This window comes from Panthera pardus, unplaced genomic scaffold (assembly GCF_024362965.1).
Source record: "Panthera pardus isolate Hobbes unplaced genomic scaffold, ASM2436296v1 HiC_scaffold_8, whole genome shotgun sequence".
NCBI classification, from domain to species: domain Eukaryota; kingdom Metazoa; phylum Chordata; class Mammalia; order Carnivora; family Felidae; genus Panthera; species Panthera pardus.
In genome coordinates, this window is record NW_026527013.1 from 122499579 (window position 1) to 122523153 (window position 23575).

Sequence of the window (23575 nt, forward strand, 5' to 3'; positions counted from 1 at the left end):
ACAATGCCCGCATAACAAGGTCATAGCAGATATTTTAGCACAATATAAAAATGCAACAAGACCTGATGTGAAAGATTTGGGACTTAGTTTATTCTTCAGTTTTACACTATAGGAGTTCACATGGGCTAGTGCCTGGACGCAGGATGGGCCTGGTGTCCAGGTGCTGGGTTAATATCTACCACCATTCTCCTCCACTGCACACTTTCTGGCTAGTGTTACCTTGACTTGGGTTTAATGATATGTGGCAACAAACTGTACCCATAACAGAGTCTGACTAAGAGACAGTCATTTTGAATTCTGTTTTGTCTCCATGTAATTCATGTCTTAGTCACAATCTTCAAGGAGGGTATTTTTATTAGGTACATGGTTTCCATTTGCATAAACAATCTGGTGAAAAACTGCACATGGGTACTCCCTAGGTATTATGCGATAAGACACCTGGAGTGAATTATTTGAATGAACTTAAAAGAAAAGACTTGAGAACTGATTTCACACATACGAGTAAAGAAAGCCTGTCACAGTGATTTAGAGACAAAAGCTAGAGGTTGCTTCCTTTTTAATAGATATGTGAGGAGTTGTGTTCAAATTTCTTCTTATTTCTCAGTCTGAATACCCGTATTTGTTCTTCAATGACATTAGAACCAAGGTTAGCATTCGGTGCAGGCAAGTGTGAATCAAAGAGAGTCTGGGACTCTAACAAAACCACGTACATGTATGAAGGAGCCACGAGGAATAAGCCCATGTCACAACTGAAATAGATTTCTATATAAGGCAAGAACAGTTTTCTCAGTAGGACAATACAAAGTCTGAAGGATAATATAATCTGAACTTTCAGGTTTTGGAAAGAGTAGAATGCTCTTTGTGAAAAGTAAAAGCAGCATCCATGGAGCATATCACAAGATAGCTTCATTCTAATCTGTTTGGTTGAGATTGCCATCCAAAGCTTGCCTTTAAGACTTATTCTCGCTGACCAAACTGCTTTCTACACTCAGTATGATCTCCAATAGGTGGGTTTCCCAACATAGTGATAACACTGAACAGGTATCTGTTTTTACTGAAACTAGTAATTCCTCATTAAAAGAAAAAATATGAAAACTGAAAACATGGAACATTTCCCATTTATGCTGCACAATTCACAAAGACTTGTATTCCATTCTAATCATCAAGTCCACAGTCAACTTTAAAATTAAAATGAAAAAAATGGCAAGTGATAAAGCGAGAGTAGAGAATGTATTTATGATGAAGAAAGAATGGTGGGGAGGAAGAGATAAAACAATCATCTGTAAATTATCGAAAAAGGGATAGACTACTCTTTAAATGTAGTGAAGTGGTTTTTTTAGGGTATAAGAATATATTAACAACCATGATTTCAATTTTAGGTGTAATTCTAACAAATTGCATTAAATTGCACATTTTATGGAAAAGTATAATGGAAATTATGTTCTTACCATCTGTTTTCTTTGAATCATTTCCGACATTGGATTGATCCTTCCTGTCTGTCTTATTTTTACCATCTTTCAAGTCACCTGAAAGTAATAAACATGACAAACAGTATATAGCTAAAAGGGAAGTTAAAAATATCCTTAAACTTGTCAAGGTAAGTAGAGGAAAACGAAGTGCATAAGTTTAGTCACGAGGGGGTACATGTCTGAATGCAAATATCTTTTATAGCCACATATTAGGCCTCAAAAATTAGATTACAATACAGAAACTAAGACAAAGCTCCTGTTAAACAATGTTTGCTTAATCCAAGAATGTTTATTTTCCAAGAAAGGCAGTTCAGCTTTATTATTAGGCTGTGGAGTGAAGAAAAACTTAAGTCAAATGTAAGTTATACCAGGTAATAGCTATTTAACTTCTATATGCTTCAGTTTCCTCATCTGCAAAATGGGGATAATAATAACTACTTTATAGACATAATATAAGGACAAATGTATTTAAGGTATTGAATAAATCATCTAGCCCATCACTCAATGACAATTGTTACTGTCAAACAGAGCTATTAATAGTATTCTAAGTAATGAGCTTGTTGAAACATGATTCGTAAATGTTAAAAAACACTACGCAAACAAATGTACAATAAACACGTGTCAAAAACTTACGTAATTCACTTATGAAGGAACCAGAGAGACAGCGAGGATGGTATTCAAGGGCATTTAAGGAAATGGGTATTTATAGGCATTTTATAAAACTGTTAAAATAAGACGGTTGTGTTGGAAATAAAACTGGTTATGTCGTACAATAAAATCAAAACCTTTGGGGGGTTATCTCCTCTAACAGTCAAAAATCTGTAAGTTAGCATATAACTTCATAGCACCTAGGCTTGAGTCAAACAGTAAATGACAAAGTTAGACATAGTCATGTTCTCCCACAGCCAGGGTCATCAAACTATAGCTCGTGGACCAATCTGGAAAGAAAGGTTTTTCTGGAAACAGTCATTTATATATTGTCTGTGGCTGCTTTCATGCTATAGTGGTAGGAGCTGTATGGTTGCAAGAGAGACACGCAAAACCAGGAATAGTTACTGGCTGGGTCTACGCAAAAAAAGTCTGCTGACCCCTGTCTAAGATAATTAATCCCTGGGCATGTGTGTTCAACAGTATGCCAGTGTGACATTGAAAGGACATGGCACCCTTTCCCCCAGCCTTATTCTCAAGTTTTGGAATTTTTTCTTACAGTCTTACTGATGGCATCTTTCTGTTGTAGCCTGCATAAAGCCCAGAATAGATTACAACTAAAATACTGGTACTATTGAAGGGAAAAGACCCTAAGAATAATTACAACCAGGAAGAAGTGAGCAGGGTCCTATCTTTTTGCTTTCTTTGTGCCAGGCAGTGTGCTAAATGCTTTGCATGCATCATTTCATTAAATTCTTGTAACAACCCCATTATGAAGGTACTACTATTGAAAGTAGATAAATTCATCAAAGATGAATTCACTAAAGGATCAATCTGCAGAATAACAAACTCATCAAATGATTGAAGAGGTTTTCCAAGTCTGAGTTTTCTTCTAACTTCCCTGCAGCCACTCTGTCATACACTGGTTGGTCCAGCTTTGTTGAACACAGTGCACTGTGTATGCCCATAACCTTGCATATGTGTCTCCTTCTGGCAGCACGACTGCTCCTGTTGGCTACCGTGGATCTGGTTTAAGCCATTCGACTAATAGTTTTTGCATAAATGGCCAATTGATCTTTCTACAAAGTGATTTTGTTTAAACCGACTTGTGAAGAATTGACACGAAACTCATATTGTCCTCTCCATTTTATGGCTCTGGAACCTAAGGCACGGATAAAGTAATTTACTACAGTATACATAGGTGGGTCTGATTCTAGAGGCTAAACTCTCAACTACTGTATCTTGCAACTTCCCTATGAAGTTTAACTTTCTGATTTCGGGCTTCTGTTCACTGCTGCCATTTCTAAATGCCTTTGGTCTACAGATTTATAAAGAAATGATTATATAAGGAAAACTCAAGACCATTTTGGGTTGTGATACATTAACAATGTATTTTCAATGAAATTCGACAAATCCTAAGTTAAGTTGGGAGTCAGTAAATTCTCCAAGTTTCCTCTTAATTCTGAATGGGATGAACTGGCTGAAGGGATTGAGGAAAAAGGTCAACTCTAGCCACAGTGTAAGCAGGAGGAGTTCAAGTGAAGGAAATGGTCACCACCCTTTACCACCATTAATGGCCAAAGAGAGGAGTCCTTTGGAGGTTCCATGAAACAGTTCAAATACTGGCTGCTTCCTGTTTTAAGGATGCCAGAGATAGATTCAAGGATCTTAAGAAAAATGAGGATTCCTTTCCCAAATGGCCTTCACACCCCTAATGCACAATGCTTTATGCCTTCAGGGTTTCCCTGGACTGGAGATTTAGGTACAGCTGCAGCAAAAGACCAGGATGTCTTCCAGAAGTCAGCAGGAGGGGTTCAATTTGCTGGATTCTAGCCAGCAGCTTGTGGCAGCCTGCCTTCTCCTCAGTCAGGGTTGGGGAGGCTGATAGAGAAAGTACCTTGATGGAGACCAGAGCTTAGGGGATCTCATAGTTGCTGAAGAGGACCACACCTCCAGAACCCCACTTAACCAAAATCCTTCAGTTCTATCCTGGAAGTATCTTGGGCGACCACAAAGAAGGGTGCTGGGAAAGTGACACATGTTTGTTTGATGATGTTCCTTGAACATAACCCATTAGGTAATTTCCCATGGGTTGTATATGGAGTAATGGCTGATGTGAGCTGTTATTCAATAAACAGGGGAAACAAAAGAGCCTTTCTGCACAGTTATAAATCATTTTAATTAGGCTCCTGTAACACAGTCTCAAACCACCATTAGCCTTTCTTATTATTGCTCAAAATTGACTTATTTTCCCATCTCTTATTTAATACTTAATTTTTAAGGGAAATGGTAGACTGTTGATTACTTTGGGAAATAAACACAGTTGTGAAACCAACCCAGCCTAGCTGAAAACTTGGGCTCCTGTTTGTTCCTTTCAGGCTCTCCCTCTTACAGCCTTCAAAATAAATTACTGCCACCTTTGCCCTCTCTGGGTATTTGTTTGTACCCATTTCATAAAATTCATAACCATTTCTATGACTGGCATGTTTATGTTCATTGGTTTCTCTCCCTGACCAGACCCGGGATTGGTAAACTATGGCCCATGGGCCAAAATGGCCCAGTACCTGGTCTTACATGGCTCACAAACTAAGAATAGTTTTTACATTATTAAATGGTTGAAAAAATGGAAGAATATTTAATGATGTTTGAAAATTGTATAGGATTGAAACTTGAATTTTCATAAATAAAGTTTTATTGGAATATGGCCATGCCGATTTGTTTATATGTTAGCTGTAGCTGCTTGCACTAAAACAGGAGTGTTAAGCAGTTGTAACGGGGACTGCATAGCTCCCAAAGCCTACACTATTCACTATCTGGTCTTTTACAGAAAAAGTGTGCCAATCCCGGGAATAAATAGATCATAAGCTTCTTGTGGACCTCCACTGAGCCTCAATATTTTTCTGATTTCCTGTTCTCCCCAGTAGTGCCAAAACTTGCAAATAGTAGGGACATGCTGATTATGAAATATAAAATTTGGACTCGGACCTGAATTTGACTTGAAATCTCTACTTAGTGGTTTCTTGACCTTAAGAAAGTGATTTAACCTCTCTGAGTTTCAGTTTCCTCATCTGTAAAATGGGAACGAGGTATGTACCTCCAGAGTTATTAGCATTTTTAAATGTAGATAAAATCTCATGTACAATGTCTGGCAGATGTTAAGCATTCATTAAATGTTAGAGATATTACAATGACTATGTTGATTAAGGGAAAGCCATTTTTTTACCCACTTTCCTAAAAGACAAACAAATAGGGAAGAAATACATCTTGCCTCTCTCAGGAGCCCTTACATATTCCTCCTTTGGGAAGGAGAGACTCGTCTAGAAGGAGGAGTTTGAGAATGCAAAGCTCGGCCCAGCCACCCATTTCTCTGGTTCCCAGCTCCCTTTGAGATGTGTTTTCCACAAAACATACACCTTTTCACCCACTCCAGAAGCAGCCTGCTGGGGTGCTAGGATGCTGGGGTGGTGGCGGGAGGCAGGGGTGGTGGTCCTAGTCCCGCCTGCTCTGCCAGTGTCTGGTTGGCTAAGCTCAGCTCAGGGCAGATGTGTGACGTAGCCCATGTGCTCAGCAGACCAAGGTCACATTTTCCAATTCAATTCTAGCTGCAGTAGAGCTAATATTTTGATCATGGACTTTTTGATTCTGGTATCTCTCTCTTAGTTGGTTCTGACCTCAGGAGTGGATGAGATGGGGTCTTTCGCACTGCCCTCTAAAACTCCAACAGGTATATCATAAATTCTTATAAAGCTGAACATATTTTCTGGACCATGATGCACCTGAATACAAAACAAATGAGCTATGAGCAGTCTCTAGAACCAGGCTGCTGAGAGTCTGGACAAGTAGATAAAGGCCTTCTCTACCTCCTATGGTGGTCATGAGGTTACCTGAGGGAATTTATGTAAAATTCTTGAAACGTGATATGAGATATCATCATCATATGTATTAAAATACTGTTTTCTGATTCTACATGTTATATATGTTCATTATAAAAATAACTGGAGAGCATCGTGCTAAGCACCTTCTATATATTTCTCATTTACTCAGGCTATGTAGCATACATAATACCTATAGTATGGCCCTACGAAGCAGGTAAGAGAATACATACATAAAGAGAGGACTTAACACAGCATCTGATGTAGGCGCACCTGGGTGGCTTAGTCGGTTAAGTGTCTGATTTTGGCTCAGGTCATAATTCCGTGGTTTGTGGGTTCGAGCCCCGTGTTGGGTTCTGTGCTGACAGCTCAGAGCCTGGAGCCTGCTTCAGATTCTATGTCTCTCTTTCTCTGCACCTCCCCTGCTCGTGCACATGCACACTCTCTGTCTCTCTCTTTCTCTCTCTCAAAAATAAATAAACATTAAAAAAAAAACCCAGCATCTGGTGTATAGTCAATAAATCCTAGTTTGTTCTATTGCTGTAATTGTTTTTTGCTATCATTATCATTACTGGAAGCTCACAAGTGGTCCTTGCTGTGAGCAGATATTATTACACACATTTTACAGAGACAGGAGAAGGTTAAGTAACCTGGCCATGGCCACTTAGAAGAGAGAGGCACAGCTGTAACTTGAATCCAGGTCTGTCTGACTGCAAAACTACCTTGCCACAACCTGGCATTTGACAGCTCCAGAGACTCTGAACTTCCTGTTCTTCCCTGAAGAAGGTAACCAACTCCATGCCCTTGTGCCTTAGCTCATCTTGCTCCCTCTGTCTAAGAAGTCCCAGTCTCCCATCTGACCAGCAAACTTCAGCATTTAAAGCAAAGCTCAGGCATCACCACCTCCTGAAGTTTTCTGTGACATTTCTCCATTCCACAATCCCCAGATGCAACAAAGCTAATGTCTCTTTTTTGACATGATCCTTGGGCATTTTATCAGCCATGCTACTACTGTTACTAGCTCGGAATCACTTCTGAGGATGTTCATACCCCTATGAGATTGGGGACTTCCTATGGCTTTTCCATTTCTAAATTCTCAGTGCCAAGCACAGTGCTTCGCACATAGTTATTAACCAATAAATATCTGTTGCCTTAAATATTAAGAAATCATCAACAGTAAGTACAATCATCCAGATCATCCTGGTACTTTTCTGGTCTTAAAACCTAAAGTTCTGGGGCACCTGGGTGGCCCAGTCGGTTGAGCATCTGACTTCGGCTCAGGTCATGATCTTGTGGTTCACGAGTTCGAGCCCCACGTCAGGCTCTGTGCTGACAGCTCAGAACCTGGAGCCTGCTTTGGATTCTGTGTCTCTCTCTCTCTGCCCCTCCCTGATTCATGCGGTCTCTCTCTCAAAAATAAACATTAAAACAAACTTTAAACCTAAAGCTCTGCATGCAGGAAACCCCTCAGTCCCAGGCAGGGTGGTCACCCTAATGTATATACTTACTCACCTACAGATGGCCAGACACATACTATAGGAACAGACCCTAGATAGACCAAGGCCCCAGCCCTGCCTACTAAAGGGATAGTACATATGGAAGACTGATTTTCCGGTCCACCCACCTGGGCAATAAGCCCTCAGGAACGTGCTGGGATTGTTAACAGGTATTTCCTCAGTGGATAGGCAGGCACTGGCCAGAGTCTCCAGAACAGCTGGGAAAGGCCTGGAAGGTATAAATCTCCCCAGAGAGAATGGCTCAAGCAAGCCTCTGGCTGCTTTTGATGGGATCCTAATGGGGTCCACAGCCCAGTGAGGTGTGATCAGCAGCAGCTGGAAGACCACAGAAGCCCCGTCCTGAGAGGCGTCCTCACGGGTGTGGCTGTTGGCCAGTTTCCATTCATCACGTCATCAGCACCCCGAAAAGAGCCTTTCACGGGTGAAACTGTACTCACCATTCTGTTGTTTTTCTCCTGAGGACTTCTCAGCTTTGGAATTTTTCCCACGAGGGTTGTCGCTTTTGTTTGTGCGAGTTCCATTGACTTGATTCTTAGCTTCCCCAGATGTCTTTTTCTCAGCTTTGCCAGCCGCGCCTTCTTCAGCCTGGCTTTTGGCTTCCATTTCCTTTTGCTTCTCCTCCGCGGCCAGGCGAGCTTTTTCCTCTGCTTCCTTCTTGGCCTTCTCCTCTGTACCCAGGGCAAGTTAGGAAAGGCACAGAAAAGATAAAAAGAGGTCACACTATTAGGGAAATTGCCTCTTTGAACAAAACCAAGCCTTTGCACTGAGTGTTTGGGGTATATTTTTGGTTAATTCACATCAGATTAGTGTGTATATTCAGGAAACCAATAAAATTGGTTCATGGTGATGTCATTTGTGAAATCAGTGGATTATAAGGGAGGGAAGGGAGAAAATAATAATAATAAGGATAATGATAATGAATAAATCAAGATTATAATTGGCAATTTCAATATTATCATCAGTGACTTCTCTTGAGTGTGTCCTCTATGCCAGGTATTATGCTAAGTGCTTTTCAAGGAATACTTCCTTACATTCTCAAAATACCTTTAAGCAGTAGCTATTATTACTAAAACCATATTTTATGGAAGTGAAGTCAAGGCTCAGGTACATTACAAAACTCTCCTGTGCCACTGTGAAAATTGGAGTTTCATGTAGATCTGTTTAGGATCTGGAGTTTAAACATAAACAACTGATTACAAAACAGAAAGACAGGAAAAATAATTGCCACTAGAACAATACAGTTTCAGGCCACTGTTTGTGAATTTAAAAGTAGGATGAGGATGGGGCGCCTCGGTGGCTCAGTCGGTTGAGCGTCCGACTTAGGCTCAGGTTATGATCTCACAGCTCGTGAGTTCAAGCCCCACACCAGGCTCTGTGCTGACAGCTCAGAGCCTGGAGCCTGCTTCGGATTCTGTGTCTCCCTCTCTCTCTGCCCCTAACCTACTCGCATTCTGTCTCTGTCTCTCTCAAAAATAAATAAACATTTAAAAAAAAATTTTTAAGTAGGAAGAGGATAATTAGGCCTTACAAAACACAGGTCTTCAAACTGTCCACAAGATTAGAGGTGGCCTTTAGTTTGGCCAGGTGTCCTGGTCTGTATCTTCCCCTTTAGTGACAGGATGTCAGCCGTATTTCCAATTCTGCTTACTATGAAAGGATCTGGCTCTGTGTTTCATCAAAAACATGGCATAATTACATATGGTCAAGTATACATGAAAAGATAGATTGGTTCATTCAACTGATAGTTTATTGAATAGCTACAGTGTCAAGCACCATTTTAGGTGCTGGGAATGTAGCAGCACGTAAGAATTATGAAATAGAAAAGATCATAATTAAGTAAACAAGTCACTAAGATAATTTCAGGTGGTGAAAGGGTTTTATAAAAATGGTGAAGCAAAATAATATGATGGAACACAATAAACATAAAGGAGGGAGGTGGCATTGCATCAGGAGGTAAAGAAAGTGCAATTTGACCAGATTCTTTGTCATGAATTGCTGGCTGTGCAATAATTAGGGGAAATGGCATATAAGACAGAGGAATTTAAAAATGTCAAGGCCATGAGGTAGGAATGAGTGTAGAATGTTCAAGGGATATTGAGTTAGTCAGTATGGCTACCACAAGTTTAGAAGAGGTTAGTGACAGATGATGTGGTCAAATGGCCAAGGACATGCAGAATTGAGATCATGCGGGGGCCTTGGAGGCAATAAAGTGGCACTTGGTTGCAGAAAGTGACACACACCTAACAGAGACCAATCATCCCTTAGGGTAGAGGCTCACCCCGTTTAGCATTCAACTGACTCAAAAGGCTTTCCAGATTGTGCCATCCATTATAGAAAACATTATTTCATTTTTTAAATCTAGATGTGTTGTGTTAAAAATATCCTACACCTCATTATTATCAGGGGTCCTCTTGATTTCCCTTGGTTAATGTTGGTCCTGAAAAAGCTAGCTTTCACAGACGACAAGTTTGTTTTTAATCTAATGGTCACCAGAGTGGTTGTTTCCCCTGTTTTACCTGGTTAAGAGCACAAAGCCCAAATCTGATCCAGGTTCACCTGTCATTGAACTGTATTGTATTTTGTGGATGTCGATGATCTCTGGCTTCACTTGGCTTCTCCCGCCCCTAGATTTGCCTGGCTTCAATGTCCTCCTTAATATATTATGAAGTTTTTATTACTCTTTTCATTGATTCATCTATCCACCTATCCAACTCAATGCCTTGGTGTCACCCCAGACAAATTAAATCGTATTCTGGAGGGAGAGGGGCAAGAATAGGATATTTTAAATGCTCTCCAGATGATTCTAACATGCAATCAGGATTGATGAGCACTCATTTAAATTTTAAATGTTTGCCATTCACTATTTCCTGACATTCTACTTCCCAAGAGGATGCATTTATACTTTACAATGAAAAGGCGAGGAAAGATTTCTTTACAAAATAACTTAATTATGCACATATAGAGTATGATATCTCTTCTGACTTCTACAGAAAAGTACAACTAAAGAGTAAGAAGATGCCCCTGCAGAAAATAGTGAAATGGCATTCTCAGTGGACTACAGGGTCACAGGAGGCCCCCTGGAATGTTCGCCCAGACTTCCTCTCACCCTCGCATAGTGCCCGAGAGACAGAAGTCAAATGTCATCTCCATCACTGAATTCGCAGCATCTGGCACATAGAAGACGCTCATGGAGTATTTGTTAACTAAGTGAAAATGCACACAATGGGTATGATTTGCCCAATCTGCCAATGAACCTGACTTGTACATATTCCATCTGTAATCTAGACCTGTGTAAAATACAGAAAGCATACAAACTCTAAAGTCCTATCTTGAAAGAGTTAGCCATTTGACAAATGTTGGTTTCCTTAACCACTAAATACAGGTGAGTAAAAAAAGATGACTGTACTTACTATATAGAGAGGAAAAGTGAGGGGGAGGGGAATTCACTCACATTCAGGTAGCAGGTTAAATAGTTTATGGTCCCCTCACAGAATCCCCACTGAATCTGTGGCAAACTTTCAACATTCAAAATATCCACAAGTCAAAAGCAACTGATAAAAACTGAAGGTGTTAAATTCTGGTTTGCTACAGAAGAGCATAAAATATGTGAGCAAGAAAAATTTATTTGACAACTGAGTCAGAACAATTTTCTATGGAAATCTAGCAAGGAAAAATAAAAACGGGGAGAAGGTCCATTTCAGAAACAAATCCATGTTTGCTCAACTACAGCTGAAAGCGGTCAATTAATGTTGGAATTAATGAATGGCAGCTCTTATGACATTACAATCAGATCCCAGGCAGCCCGCCCTACTATATGACTCCTGTCCCTGTGGCGACTGTGTTCCAGCACGTGGCTTTGCCATGTTCTTCCACTTCACTACTCTAGTCCCATCTCTCAATGATTCTGTGAAATAACTGAAATTAGTGTGATCAGCTATCAGCACCCAGCGATACTACTCAAAATAAGTAGACAAAAACAAGCAAACATATAACTAAGAAAAAAATCAGCAGAAGGTATGTTTGTGCCACTGCAAACAGATTCTCATATATTTTCAGACATACAAGATACATAAGCCTTTCCTACAAAGAGAAAAAGTAGACTAGCGCACAATTAATTTGTGCTATAAGGTTCCAACGATAATATATATAGATTTAACTTGTCAGGTGTTAGATTTAGCATCCATGGCACTCATAGGCTTCTAAACTAGTAGGAAGCAAATGCCATAGTTCAACTGCATTTCCTTTTGCTTCCCATTTCAGGATATCTGTGGGGATTTGACTCATTATGAAAATGGCCCAAACCAGCAGCTAATGAGTAAAGGTAGAGCAAAGCAGAGCAGGGCCCTCATGATCCACAAATCTTGCTTCTCCTTAGAGCTGGTCCTATCCCACGCTGCATGCTATGCATTCTGGGAGAACTACATTGATTTCATTTCATCTCCCTTTCTGAATAATGGTTTGTAGTCTCTTGGTTAAAAATGGTATTGCAGTAGTTATCCCTTGGTAAAATTTTCTGAATTGCCTTCTTAAACTACCTACAGAGAGAGAGAGAGAAAAGGAAACTGAAAAACAACCAAAATACTATATGAATTTTGAATAGTTAACTCTTAGTTGTACACAAAAACAACAGAAAAATATCTCCAGCTATCTAAGGACCCAGAAGGTGTTCACACAGGATCTTTCTAAAAACTGAAGCCAAATGCTCTGGTTTCTCTTCAGATCGCATAAATCTTTCACCTTTTAAAAACTGAAGCCAAAAAGTGCTCCAACTGATAGAAAATTCAACTAATATTAGAAACTTAAGAATAAGGAGGGGCGCCTGGGTGGCGCAGTTGGTTAAGCGTCCGACTTCAGCCAGGTCACGATCTCACGATCCCACGATCCGTGAGTTCGAGCCCCGCATCAGGCTCTGGGCTGATGGCTCAGAGCCTGGAGCCTGTTTCCGATTCTGTGTCTCCCTCTCTCTCTGTCCCTCCCCCGTTCATGCTCTGTCTTTCTCTGTCCCAAAAATAAATAAACGTTGAAAAAAAAAATTTAAAAAAAAAAAAAGAAACTTAAGAATAAGGAAATATATTAATGATGTGCAATAAAACTAGTAAATCTTAGCGTTCAATGGAAATAATTGTTTAATACATATAAAACTTGATGCAAATATTACAAATAATATTAAAGGTTAAGTTAATTATAAAATAATAATCTACTTATAATCACCTAGATTAAAAATATCATAGTATTTCAACAAAAACAGTGATTATGTAGGAAATAAATAAAAATTCCATAAATCAGCATTTGCAAAGGAGTGTCATTATATACAATTACTTAATTTAATTTTTTAAAATGTTTTATTAATCTCTGAGAGAGAGACAGAGTGCAAGCAGGGGAGGGGCAGAGAAAGAGGGAGACCCAGAATCTGAAGCAGGCTCCAGGCTCTGAGCTGTCAGCACAGATTCCGATGAGGAGCTTGAACCCACGAACCATGAGATCATGACCTGAGCCGAAGTTGGACGCTTTAACAGAGTAAGCCACCCAAGCTCAGCCATACCATTTCCTATTTACATTGATACACATAGGTCAATAAAAATGTAAAGGAAATCTCTGGTAAAATAAAAATAGGATATATTTTAAAAGACCATTTATAAAGTTAGCTGCGGGGTAGGGAGATGGATTAAATAGATAAAGGGGATTAAAAGATACAAAGTCCAGTTACAAATAAATAAGTCATGGAGATAAAAGCTAGAGCACAGGAAATATAGTCCTACTGAAAATATTGTAGTAATGTTATATGTTCAGAGATCGTGACTATACTTATCAGGGAAAAAAAGAACATAAAATTAAAAGGCATAGGACAAACTAGTGCAGGGCAGAAGTTGCAAGATACTTTGTCAACTGATGAATTACCATCCTTAACATATAAAGAGTTAATATGAATCAACAGTAAAAATATAAACATTTTAATGGAAAAATGAAGGGGGGATATAGGGAAATATTTCCCACTTCTATTGGGATATAATATTAGTTGAAAAAAATTGCCAGAGAGAAATTTGATAATATATATCAAGAGCCTTACAGTTTTTCATCTACTTTGACAGAAGAAATTTCACACCTAGAAATTTATCCTAGATAAATAATCATACGTAGGCTCAAAGACTTTTGAACTTGCATGTTTTTAACACTGTGATATGCAATAATGAAGAATTGGAAACCAAAATGTGCAGAAATGGAGGAATGACTAAACTATGGTATCACATACAATGCAGACATTTAAATCATACTTTCCAAGAATACTAGTATGAAGATAAAGTGCTCAAAATAGAAATAGTAAAGTGAGGGGCACCTGGGTAGCTCAGTGAGGTAAGCATCCAGCTCTTGGTTTTGGCTTAGGTTACGATCTCGCAGTTCCATGAATTTGAGCCCCACGTCAGGCTCTGCACTGGTAGCACGGAGCCTGCTTGGGATTTTCTCTTTCCCTCTCTTTCTCCCCCTCCCCCACTCACACTATCTCTGTCTCTCCCAAAATAAATAAATAAACTTAAAAAAAATGTTTAAAAATGAAATAGTTAAATGAAATACAATGTATGGGGAAAATTTTTACTTATATATATGCATGATAAATAAAATTAAAAAGAATTACATTGGGGGCACCTGGATGGTTCAGTTGGTTGAGGGTCCGACTTCAGCCCAGGTCATGATCTCACGGTTCATGAGATCTAACCCCATGTAGAGGGCTCTGTGCTGACAGCTCAGAACCTGGAGCCTGCTTCTGATTCCGTGTCTTGCTCTCTCTGCCCCTGCCCTGCTTGCACTCATTTGCTCTCCCTCTCTCTCTCTCTCTCTCAAAAATAAAAATAAGCATTAAAAAATAAAAATAAACCAGCAATAGCACAGCTAGGAATTTACCCAAGGGATACAGGAGTGCTGATGCATAGGGGCACTTGTACCCCAATGTTTATAGTAACACTTTCAACAATAGCCAAATTATGGACAGAACCTAAATGTCCATCAACTGATGAATGGATAAAGAAGTTGTGGTTTATACATACAATGGAATACTACTTGGCAATGAGAAAGAATGAAATCTGGCCTTTTGTAGCAATGTGGATGGAACTGGAGAGGGTTATGCTAAGTGAAATAAGTCCTACAGAGAAAGACAGATACCATACGTTTTCACTCTTATGCGGATCCTGAGAAACTTAAAAGAAGACCATGGGGGAGGGGAAGGAAAAAAAAGTTAGAGAGGGAGAGAGCCAAACAATAAGAGACTCTTAAAACTGAGAATAAACTGAGGGTTGATGTGGGGGGGGGGGGGGGGTAGGTGATGGGCATTGAGGAGAGCACCTGTTGGGATGAACACTGGGTGTTGTATGGAAACCAATTTGACAATAAATTTCATACTAAAAAAAAGAAAAGAGAAGAAAAAGAAAAGAAAAAAAGAATACATCAGAATTTCACTAATAGCTATGTCTGGTTGGAGAGGTTTGAAGTGATTTTTATTTTCTTCTTTATATATCTTACTTATATGTCAGCACTGTAACCTAAACACAAATTATTCTTACACCAGAAAAAAATGTTTAAAAAGTATTAAATACTAAACAAAAATTGATCAATATTGAGCCTGGGTGGCTCAGTCGGTTAAGCATCGACTTCGGCTGAGGTCAGGATCTCATGGTTTGTGAGTTCAAGCCCTGCGTCAGGCTCTGTGCTGACAGCTCAGAGCCTGGAGTCTACTTCAGATTCTGTGTCTCCCTCTCTCTCTGCCCTTCCCCATTTGCCCTCTGTCTTTCTCTGTCTCTCTCTCTCTCTCTCTCTCTCTCAAAAACAAACATTAAAAAAAATTTTCAATTGATCAATATTGATCAGACTTGCAAATTGTTATAGCTACACATCTTTGTTTGGGAACAATAATTTTCAGCCCTGAGAGCTGTTAAGAAATATTGGTTTAATCTTTTCTAACAACTATGGGTTCTGGTCTAGCTTGCTTTGTAAATCAAGTTGGTCAGTAAAACCAAGACTTTAGATCCCATTCTAATCCATTTAATAACAACATAGGTTCAAGTGCTCCATACAGGTCAGGCTTTCTTGAAATCACGGTTTTCTGATAGAAAAGAACAATAGGCAAAACAGCCTGGGATAATCTGGTACAAACTGATCACCAGAGGGAAAAGAGATGCAAACTGAATTTCTTAACACCAGTGAACTAGTCAACAGCATTACCAGGAAGCTGAAAATGTAATAAAGTATTAGATATAGGTTAGTATTTTTACCACCGTCTTCATAACTCTGCATTCAAACCTCTAACTTTCTTTTCCAATTTTTTAAAGTAACAGCTATGAGTTATCAGGCACTAACCACACACAGGCTCTGTTCTCAGTGCTTTTCATATTCATATATTATTTCTGTTCTTTGCATCAGCTCTGTGATGTGTATTATCATCCCCAGAAGGTAATTTTCTCAAGAAATCTACATGAATCTGCCAAAGAGCACAGTGCAAATAGGGATTCAATTCTCCATTTCCCCACTAACTGAAATTTGCTTTGATATTCAAACTATTCTCCCACAAAACATACATAATCCAGGCTTTGTGCCTGTGTCCACTCCCTCCTTGTTCCCCATTTTTAAATATAGCACCTCCTTCAGGACTCAACCTCAAGCATCCTTGAAGTCCTGGCTACAGGATGCCTTCCCAAATACCCAAATAAGCAGGTTTAGGGAAACGTCCCTTTATGCTTCCAAAATAGCTTAACCATATCTCCATCAGCATACCTAACATTTTGTAATTATCCGCTTTTATTTATCTGTCATTCTTAAAGGGCCAGTTTTCTCCTGGAAAAGAAACTAACGCTCCCCCAGGTCATTAGTTTCAGAAGGTAACTTAAGGATGCCAGATAACTGCAAACAAATTATTCTGAAGTACCTCTTTAGACTGTGTGTTGTCAGGAATTGGATTTTCAAACGTAATGAGTGTAATTGATTACAAGAGAGTGCTTCTTTTGAGATGGGGTAGTAGCTGCCACTGCTGTTTGCAATGCCTGCCAACAGGGAGAATTTAAATGTTTAAAGCATCTGAATACACTGTGAGAGGCTACCCTTAAAGTACGGAAGAGGAGTTGGCTCCGTAGCTCAGGGTGCAACATCTGTCCTGAAATGATAAGGGCCCAATTATGCCTTAACAGCACCATAAACATAAATATAAATATAAACCCTCTGCCCCACATGAAATGAGCAGCCACTTGGACAGGATTCTGTGGACAAGCCACAGTGGCTGGCATCTGATTAACTCCAGCAGTGAGGTCTCTTCTCTCCCACACCGGAAACACCCCCTGAAGTACGAGGGGCCAACAGGGCCAGAACGTGTTGTGCCCAGCCACTCCCGCACTTCTTCCAACGTGTTGTGCGGGCACTGGTGGATGAAAGGGTCAGTGCTGTGTTTGAGGATAGAACTCTCTTTCCTTGTTATGAGGATCAGGCGACAGGGGCCAGTGAGTGCTGGTGACAAGTGCAAATCCTTCAGTGAACTTCCATTCTTTCTTTGAAAGAAACTCTGTGGTAATGCCTCCTGCCCTCAAGAGACTGTGAGCTTTGAGGATGAGGATGTCTGTCATTCACCTCTGCACTCCTGGCACAGAACACAGAGCCTGGCACATAGTAGGGATTCATTCAGTAGATGTTAACAAGCACTGACTATTATTGAAGGCTCACCTCCACAAATCCTACTGGGATCAGCCCCCTCACCGAGCTCCTCGCTGAGCTCCCAAGAGCCAACTATGTTTTCGTGCCTCCCTGGAATCAGGCACCACAGCATCACGCCCTTATCTCAGGTATGTGTTCCTCCCTAGACTACAAGATGAGCATGTAGTATGTATGGACCACGTAGTATGTGTTCAATAAACACAAATACATGTATGAGCAAATGGGTTTCAGCTTTCAAGAAGCGCACAGATTTCAGCCTTTTTTATTTACAGTACCAAGAGTCATGATGTTTCTGATATGAATTTTGACGTTGGCCTCAATGAATTTTACCTACAAGTTACCTTCATCTCAGAAGATCAGTCTGAGTTATGACTGAAAAGAAGTTGAGAACATGAAAGGAAGATAAAAACGTATGCAAGGATATTATAGCTCTCTCTGTCCTAACGTAATGGCAGGGGTGGCAATTGGCCAGGCTTTACTTAGAGGAAGGAAGAAATTAAGGCCTCACAAGTGTGTCACATGACACGAAATGAGAATGAAAGTAGTCCAGCAAAAACCAAGAAATAACAACACCCATCCTCTGTAGAATCTTTATACCAAAAAGAGGAATTTAGTCATATAGCACAAAGGTCATGCTGAAATGGGGACTCGGTGGGCTGCCTCGTTCTGTCATGTACTGAGCATTACGTACAATGAACAGCAAAAGACGGCAGAGCCTAACATTCCGCCATTTGGATAAACAGCCTGAGATTGTGCTTCATTTGCAATACCTAGAAATCAGGGTTGGCAATGCCTTGTTTTTTTAAGTGGATTTGGACAGATCTCCAGGAAGGTTCCCCAGTAGCATGTTACCTTTGGGCACCTTGGCCCTCCATCTCTCCCGATTGATGTGCACCACCTCAGTCCACGTGGCTTTAAAACTCTTATAGTCAACAGGGATGACAGAACTGTTGACGGGCGCACTTCCTTCTGAGCCAGTGCTCTTGACACCCGATCGCTTCGCATCTGCCGAACTGATGCTGTTCAAACTGGAGATCAAAAAGTCATACCCAAGAGGACGGTTAGTGTTTGAAAAACATATCCCAGTGAACAAGCCCAACAAAGGAGTGAGCAATGCTCCTCAAGTTATTGGGGTGCAATTCCTCTTTCCATATGTGAGAGATGGGAAATTCTGTATTCTCAGCAGGAGAAAAAGATCAAGATTTCAGCTTCTTGAGTATCCATATCCCCTGTATTTCTTCTCTGTTGATTGGTATCTTCTTATTCAATATGACTAGAATTGACTAGAATATGACTTGAATCTTCTGGCTTCAACTCTCTGAAGTTAACTAATTTGAAATCAGGCTCCTACTTAGTTCCACAGTGCACCCACCTGCTTCTACACTGACCACTTTTCCAAGTTACCCAGTCACTTGTTCCTCTTTCTCTCCAGGTCCACCTCCCCCTGTACTTGAGTGCCTCTGACCCCAGGATCCCCAAGGCCAGAGTAAGATGATTTCCTTGTATCCTCGGGGGAAGCTGAAAAGGCACAGACACCTTAGAGATTGTGGGAAATGAGACATGCAAAAGACATTTTTTAAAATGAATACTACTTCAAGCTTGAAACACGGGCATTTTTGCAAACATAGAAAGTATAGCCTCCTGGGAAACTTTAAGGTATTATACACTTCCAGGTGGCTTGCGCAGTAACTGACACAAATGCGCACCTGCTGACAACCTTGGCTGACTAGACCAGCAGGATACATTTCAGCCCAGTCCCGTGGGGCAGGGGGGAGAAGGCTTCCGTCCTCCTTGTTAGCAGCCGTCACTGGGTTCATTCACCTTGAGTGTTCGGGATCCCACTGTCCTAATATTCCTCTTACCTTCTCTCCTTCTTGTTCTTTTCTTATTTTTCCCATTAATTCCATTTCCCCCCTTTCTCATTTATGACAAAGCCCCAGGTTTTACATGGACAAGCAGGGGAGGGGCAGGAATACTAGCCATGGTGCAAGCATTTCCTCTGTGCTTGATCCTGTTATAAGGGCTTTATGTAGACTGAATAACTCACTTCGTCTTTCCCCCAGCCTAGGAGTATTACAACCTACATGGGAAATCAAGAAAACTCGCCTGAGATGACACAGGTACAACGTAATGGGATTGGGATGTTTAACCTGGAATCTGACTCCAGAACCTGCCACTAATCTATGCTCAATATAATGAAACCGTGTCAGAGGGTGGCTTAAAACTTGCAGGTTTTTTTCCTTCCTCCACTTCATTCCCTTCCTGAACCTAGAAATGAAAGTGAGTTTCATTTCTTGGGATGACTCTGATCAGCGGGACTGTCTTTTTGGAGTATGGGAAGCAAGGACTGTCTGGGCTCAGGCAATCAAAGTGCCAGGGTGGATGTTGCCACGAGCAAAAGCACCGAAAGAGAGAATGTGGTAGGAAACCTGTACTGGGAATGCTCCGGTCACGGTGTGGACCTTGGTCATTCCCTTCCCGGCCAGCCTGGAGAGTACAGACAGTACAGCTTCAACTCCTCTGAGAAAAAGAAAGAGGCAGGCATCTCTCTTACAAGAGAGGGAGGGCAAACCTCATTATGAAAAACCCCCATCGCTCCCAAAGGAGTGACTCTGTCCTTGTGGAGAGACCGACCTGACCCTCACCCTTCAAGCTTCTGCACTGACCTTGAACGCCTCTGTCCTGTCCCGCCAGTTTGGGAGGTTTCATCAATTAAAGGACTCACGATCTTTTCGGTCATGTCCGTGAGCACAGTAAAGGTGGGTTCCACGATGAAATCAATAAAACCTGAAGAGAGACAGCAACGCTTCAGAGGAACTACACATAAACTGGTCCCCTCCATATTTCCCTATGGAAACTGATGAACCTTCTCTTTTTTTTAAACTTCATCTGCAGAGGAGCTCCAGATCAGATCAGGAGAGAGAAGGTTGGTCTTATTCATTTAACATATTCCTGGAGTTGAATATCATGAGTGAGTTCCATCTCTCCTATGTAACTTCCCATGACTTTTTAGTAGATGGTGCAATAAAGTGCTTAAGAAATTCATATCCAACCTCCACTGTGTCATAGATCTGTGTTTGGTGCTGCATAAAAGATGAAGATATAGAACACAACCTGCCTACCCTCAAGGAGTTTACAGGAGACATGACCTGAGCACAAAAATGGCCCTGAGGGGATATGGAAAGGGCCCAAGGGGAAGCCCAAATAAGGCCTCTGGGAAGGTAAGGAAGGAAGGATATTTTCCCTCTCACGAGAGGTCTGTGAATAGCTTTAGGGGAGTTGTGTGTTTGAGCTGAGACCTAAGGCTCTTCACTTTAGGTGGAAGGAGTGGAATAAGCCAAGTGACAAGGATAGGAAAAAGGCAGGATGTGTCTGAGGAATGACTGAGGCTTAAAGACTTTTTTGGAGTTGGAAAGGGGAATCTTGGGAAGGCAGGTAGTCACCTGCTCAGGGCAGGAGGCTCCTGAGGGTGGAGCTAAGGAGCTGAGACTTAGATGGGTACTGTACGCTCCTTGACGTGTTTGGGCACCATCACAGTTAAGATTTTTTTAAATGTTCTTTGGGAAAGTTAATTTGGCAAGAGGGATGGGAAGGGAGAGAGCAGGAGGGGCTGAGGCTGAGAAAATCATTTTAGAAGCTGTCGAGATAGCCCAAAGGAAGGGAAGGAAAGAGAGACCCAGTGTCATTCATCGTAAGGCAGATGTGTGATGGAGGCACAGGTCCACGTGCTGCAGTAGTGGTGCTGTCTCCAAGGAGATCTCCCACAGCAGAGCAGAGAACACAGGGATGATGGCGGGGGGACAAAACGTGACTGGGGAAAAAAATGATGGGCTCAGACTTAGATGTGCTGACTATTAGGTGCAGGGGACACATCCAGATGGCAGAGGGCAAACAGAATTGGGAGAAACAGGGCTGGAAACTGGGAGAGGGGTCAGATCTGGAACTGTACCTTAGAGATATGGCCATGTTGGAGAGACAGTTGATGTTAGGCTGGAGTCACTGTGTCAATGGCTCAAAAATACCCGAGTGTTCTGTGACACGTTAGGAGAAACTATATGACCTGAAACTATTGGTCGCCATTCCTTAACGCAGCCATGTGAAAGTTAGAAGGAAATGAAATACCAATCCAAGGAAATACAGTGTTTGGTACAAATGCTTATTTGGTTTTCATAATGACTGAAGTGCAGGTGATCTTGGCATTTAATGTCCAGCAATGAAGGATGCTGAAAACCGTATAATGCAATTGACCAAACAAGGATTGCCCCAAATGCCCATAGTATCCTGATAAGGAAACACTGATGGCCAAATTTGTGTTACAGTTAATTGAGGTATACTTTTACAATTTTAGTTTAAGCTGAAGCTTAAGTGTTTCATGATACTATTTCACCTTTTTGCTTTCTTACAAGTTAAACTCAGTATGTCCAAACCAGAACTAACTCATCAGCTTTCCCTCCAACCCTCATAAATGGGACCATGGTCCAACCACTTAATCTGGATCGCTGCCTTTACCTTAGGTTTGCATCCAGCTGAATCCTTAATATGTTATATGTCACCTTTCTCCTGGAGAGTCTATGTGCTTCCTCAATTCTCACACTCATCATCTCTTCCCTGTAAGCCTGCAGAAGGCACCCAGCTGATTTCCTCGCCTCTAGTCTTACTCAAAACCCTCCAAGCTACCGATAGAGAAATCTTGCTATAATAGTAGTTGACAAGCTTTTTCTGTAAAGGGCCAAATAGTAAATATTTTAGGTTCTACGGGCCAAATCTAGGACAGCTACGTAACTCTCACACTGTAGTACAAAGGTAGCCATAGACAACACTCAAATATCGCACTTAGCTGTCTTATAATGGAATTATTTACAGCACTGAGTGGTAGGCCATATATGGTCCACAGCTACAGTTTGCTGACTCTCATTCTAAAGCATCCATTTATACATTTTTAAATCTTACTTAAAACTCTTTGGATACGCCCTGATTTTCTTTCCATACATGGCCCTCACTTCATCATACACTCTGCCCGCTACTCCAACCATATGGAATTATTTGTAATTCCCTGACCGTACTAGGCTGTTTTAAATTTCCCTGCTTTGTATATGCTAATCCCTTGTTTGGAATGCCCTTCCATGTATGTGCCTGTTACACACCTCTCACCTACACCATTTGCCTACACTGCCTACTTCTTTCTTAATCCCCAACTCAAACATTACCCTTCAACAAATCTTTCTGAGTCTAATGGTCCACAGACACTATTCGGTGCCTGAATGTACCACATAGAAAACTCAATCTTAGCACTGTAACACTCAAACAGACACTGTTTTCCTAAAGTCTTGCCTACCACCCAATACTGGCTCAATGTCTTTGGGAGCAGATAGCATTTATAATTTGTATTTGTTTTTTATGCCATCTAGTACAGTGCCCAGCAGTGCCCCATGCCTAATAGAAACTCAATACAATAGTATGAAAACAATTATGAAAAATAGTATTCAAAACACAAGTAGAAAAAAATCAGTAAATCCTTGTTGAATTTATTTTTTGAATAATTTCAGACTCTTCCAAGGTGGAGATCACTGATGATATTTGATTAATGTGTGATACTGGGACCCTCATATCTAAGGATTTTTGTAATTCATATATATTATGGTTATTAGCAGTACAAAATTATCTTTATTTTAAAAAAATGTGCTAAAAAGTTTTTAAAAAGAAGGAAACATTTAAAATGAGCCATTCCTGGAATTAAGGTCATCCAGGAAATAGGACTGTCCTGGAAACAGGGCCAAAGGAAGCATCACTGGGGAGAAATGACAGGGAGACTTCCAGTGTTGCATGCAGAATGGAGAGGTTGAAATACAATGGGCTTCCTGTCACTGATTCTTACCATGTTGGAAAGTTGAGGCTCTTTCTGCTCTTAGTGGGGACTGATAGACACAGGAGAGCACCACTGTCTAATCTTCCTACGAACCAGCCACATTCCAGGGACAAGGATGGGGAGAGGGGCTCTAACAACCCAATCAGCCAAAGCCATAAGCATGGCACAGCAGAATGGAGCCAGATTCCCAGCCAAAGTATCACTGGGAGCATCTGCGCTTACTTCCAGGCAACCCCAGTCCGTTTTTCCTTTCCATCCAAAGGGCTGTCAACACGTACCCACTTGCGACTGAGCAACCATCGTTGACTTTCTGTCGCACAGAGGAGAAAAAGGCAGCCCCAGCTCTGCTTCTCTGTCACCCTGGAAAAATAGGAGGTCACAGTAAATTAAGATCAGTAGGTGGAGTTGCCCAGATTTTATTTAGCAACTTCAACTACCACAAAGGCCACTGGTCTTTAGTATAATTATTACAATTACATTATGTAATAAGTCCTTCTGGGGCCTGATCCTGTGCAT

At 40.9% G+C, this 23575-nt stretch overlaps 1 protein-coding gene across 10 annotated transcripts in view; it reads right to left on the reverse strand.

Moving 5' to 3' along the window:
* PDE1C (phosphodiesterase 1C) overlaps positions 1-23575 on the reverse strand; it is a 509522-nt gene that overhangs the window by 63314 nt on the left and 422633 nt on the right. For all 10 annotated transcript variants that reach the window (XM_019443747.2, XM_019443746.2, XM_019443745.2 and 7 more), the window contains exons 13-17: positions 23338-23419; positions 19860-19980; positions 18046-18221; positions 7944-8174; positions 1449-1526 (exon numbers count right to left, since the gene is read on the reverse strand). In XM_019443747.2, the coding sequence (XP_019299292.1) occupies positions 1449-1526; positions 7944-8174; positions 18046-18221; positions 19860-19980; positions 23338-23419 (688 nt within the window). The remainder of the gene's footprint in view (positions 1-1448; positions 1527-7943; positions 8175-18045; positions 18222-19859; positions 19981-23337; positions 23420-23575) is intronic.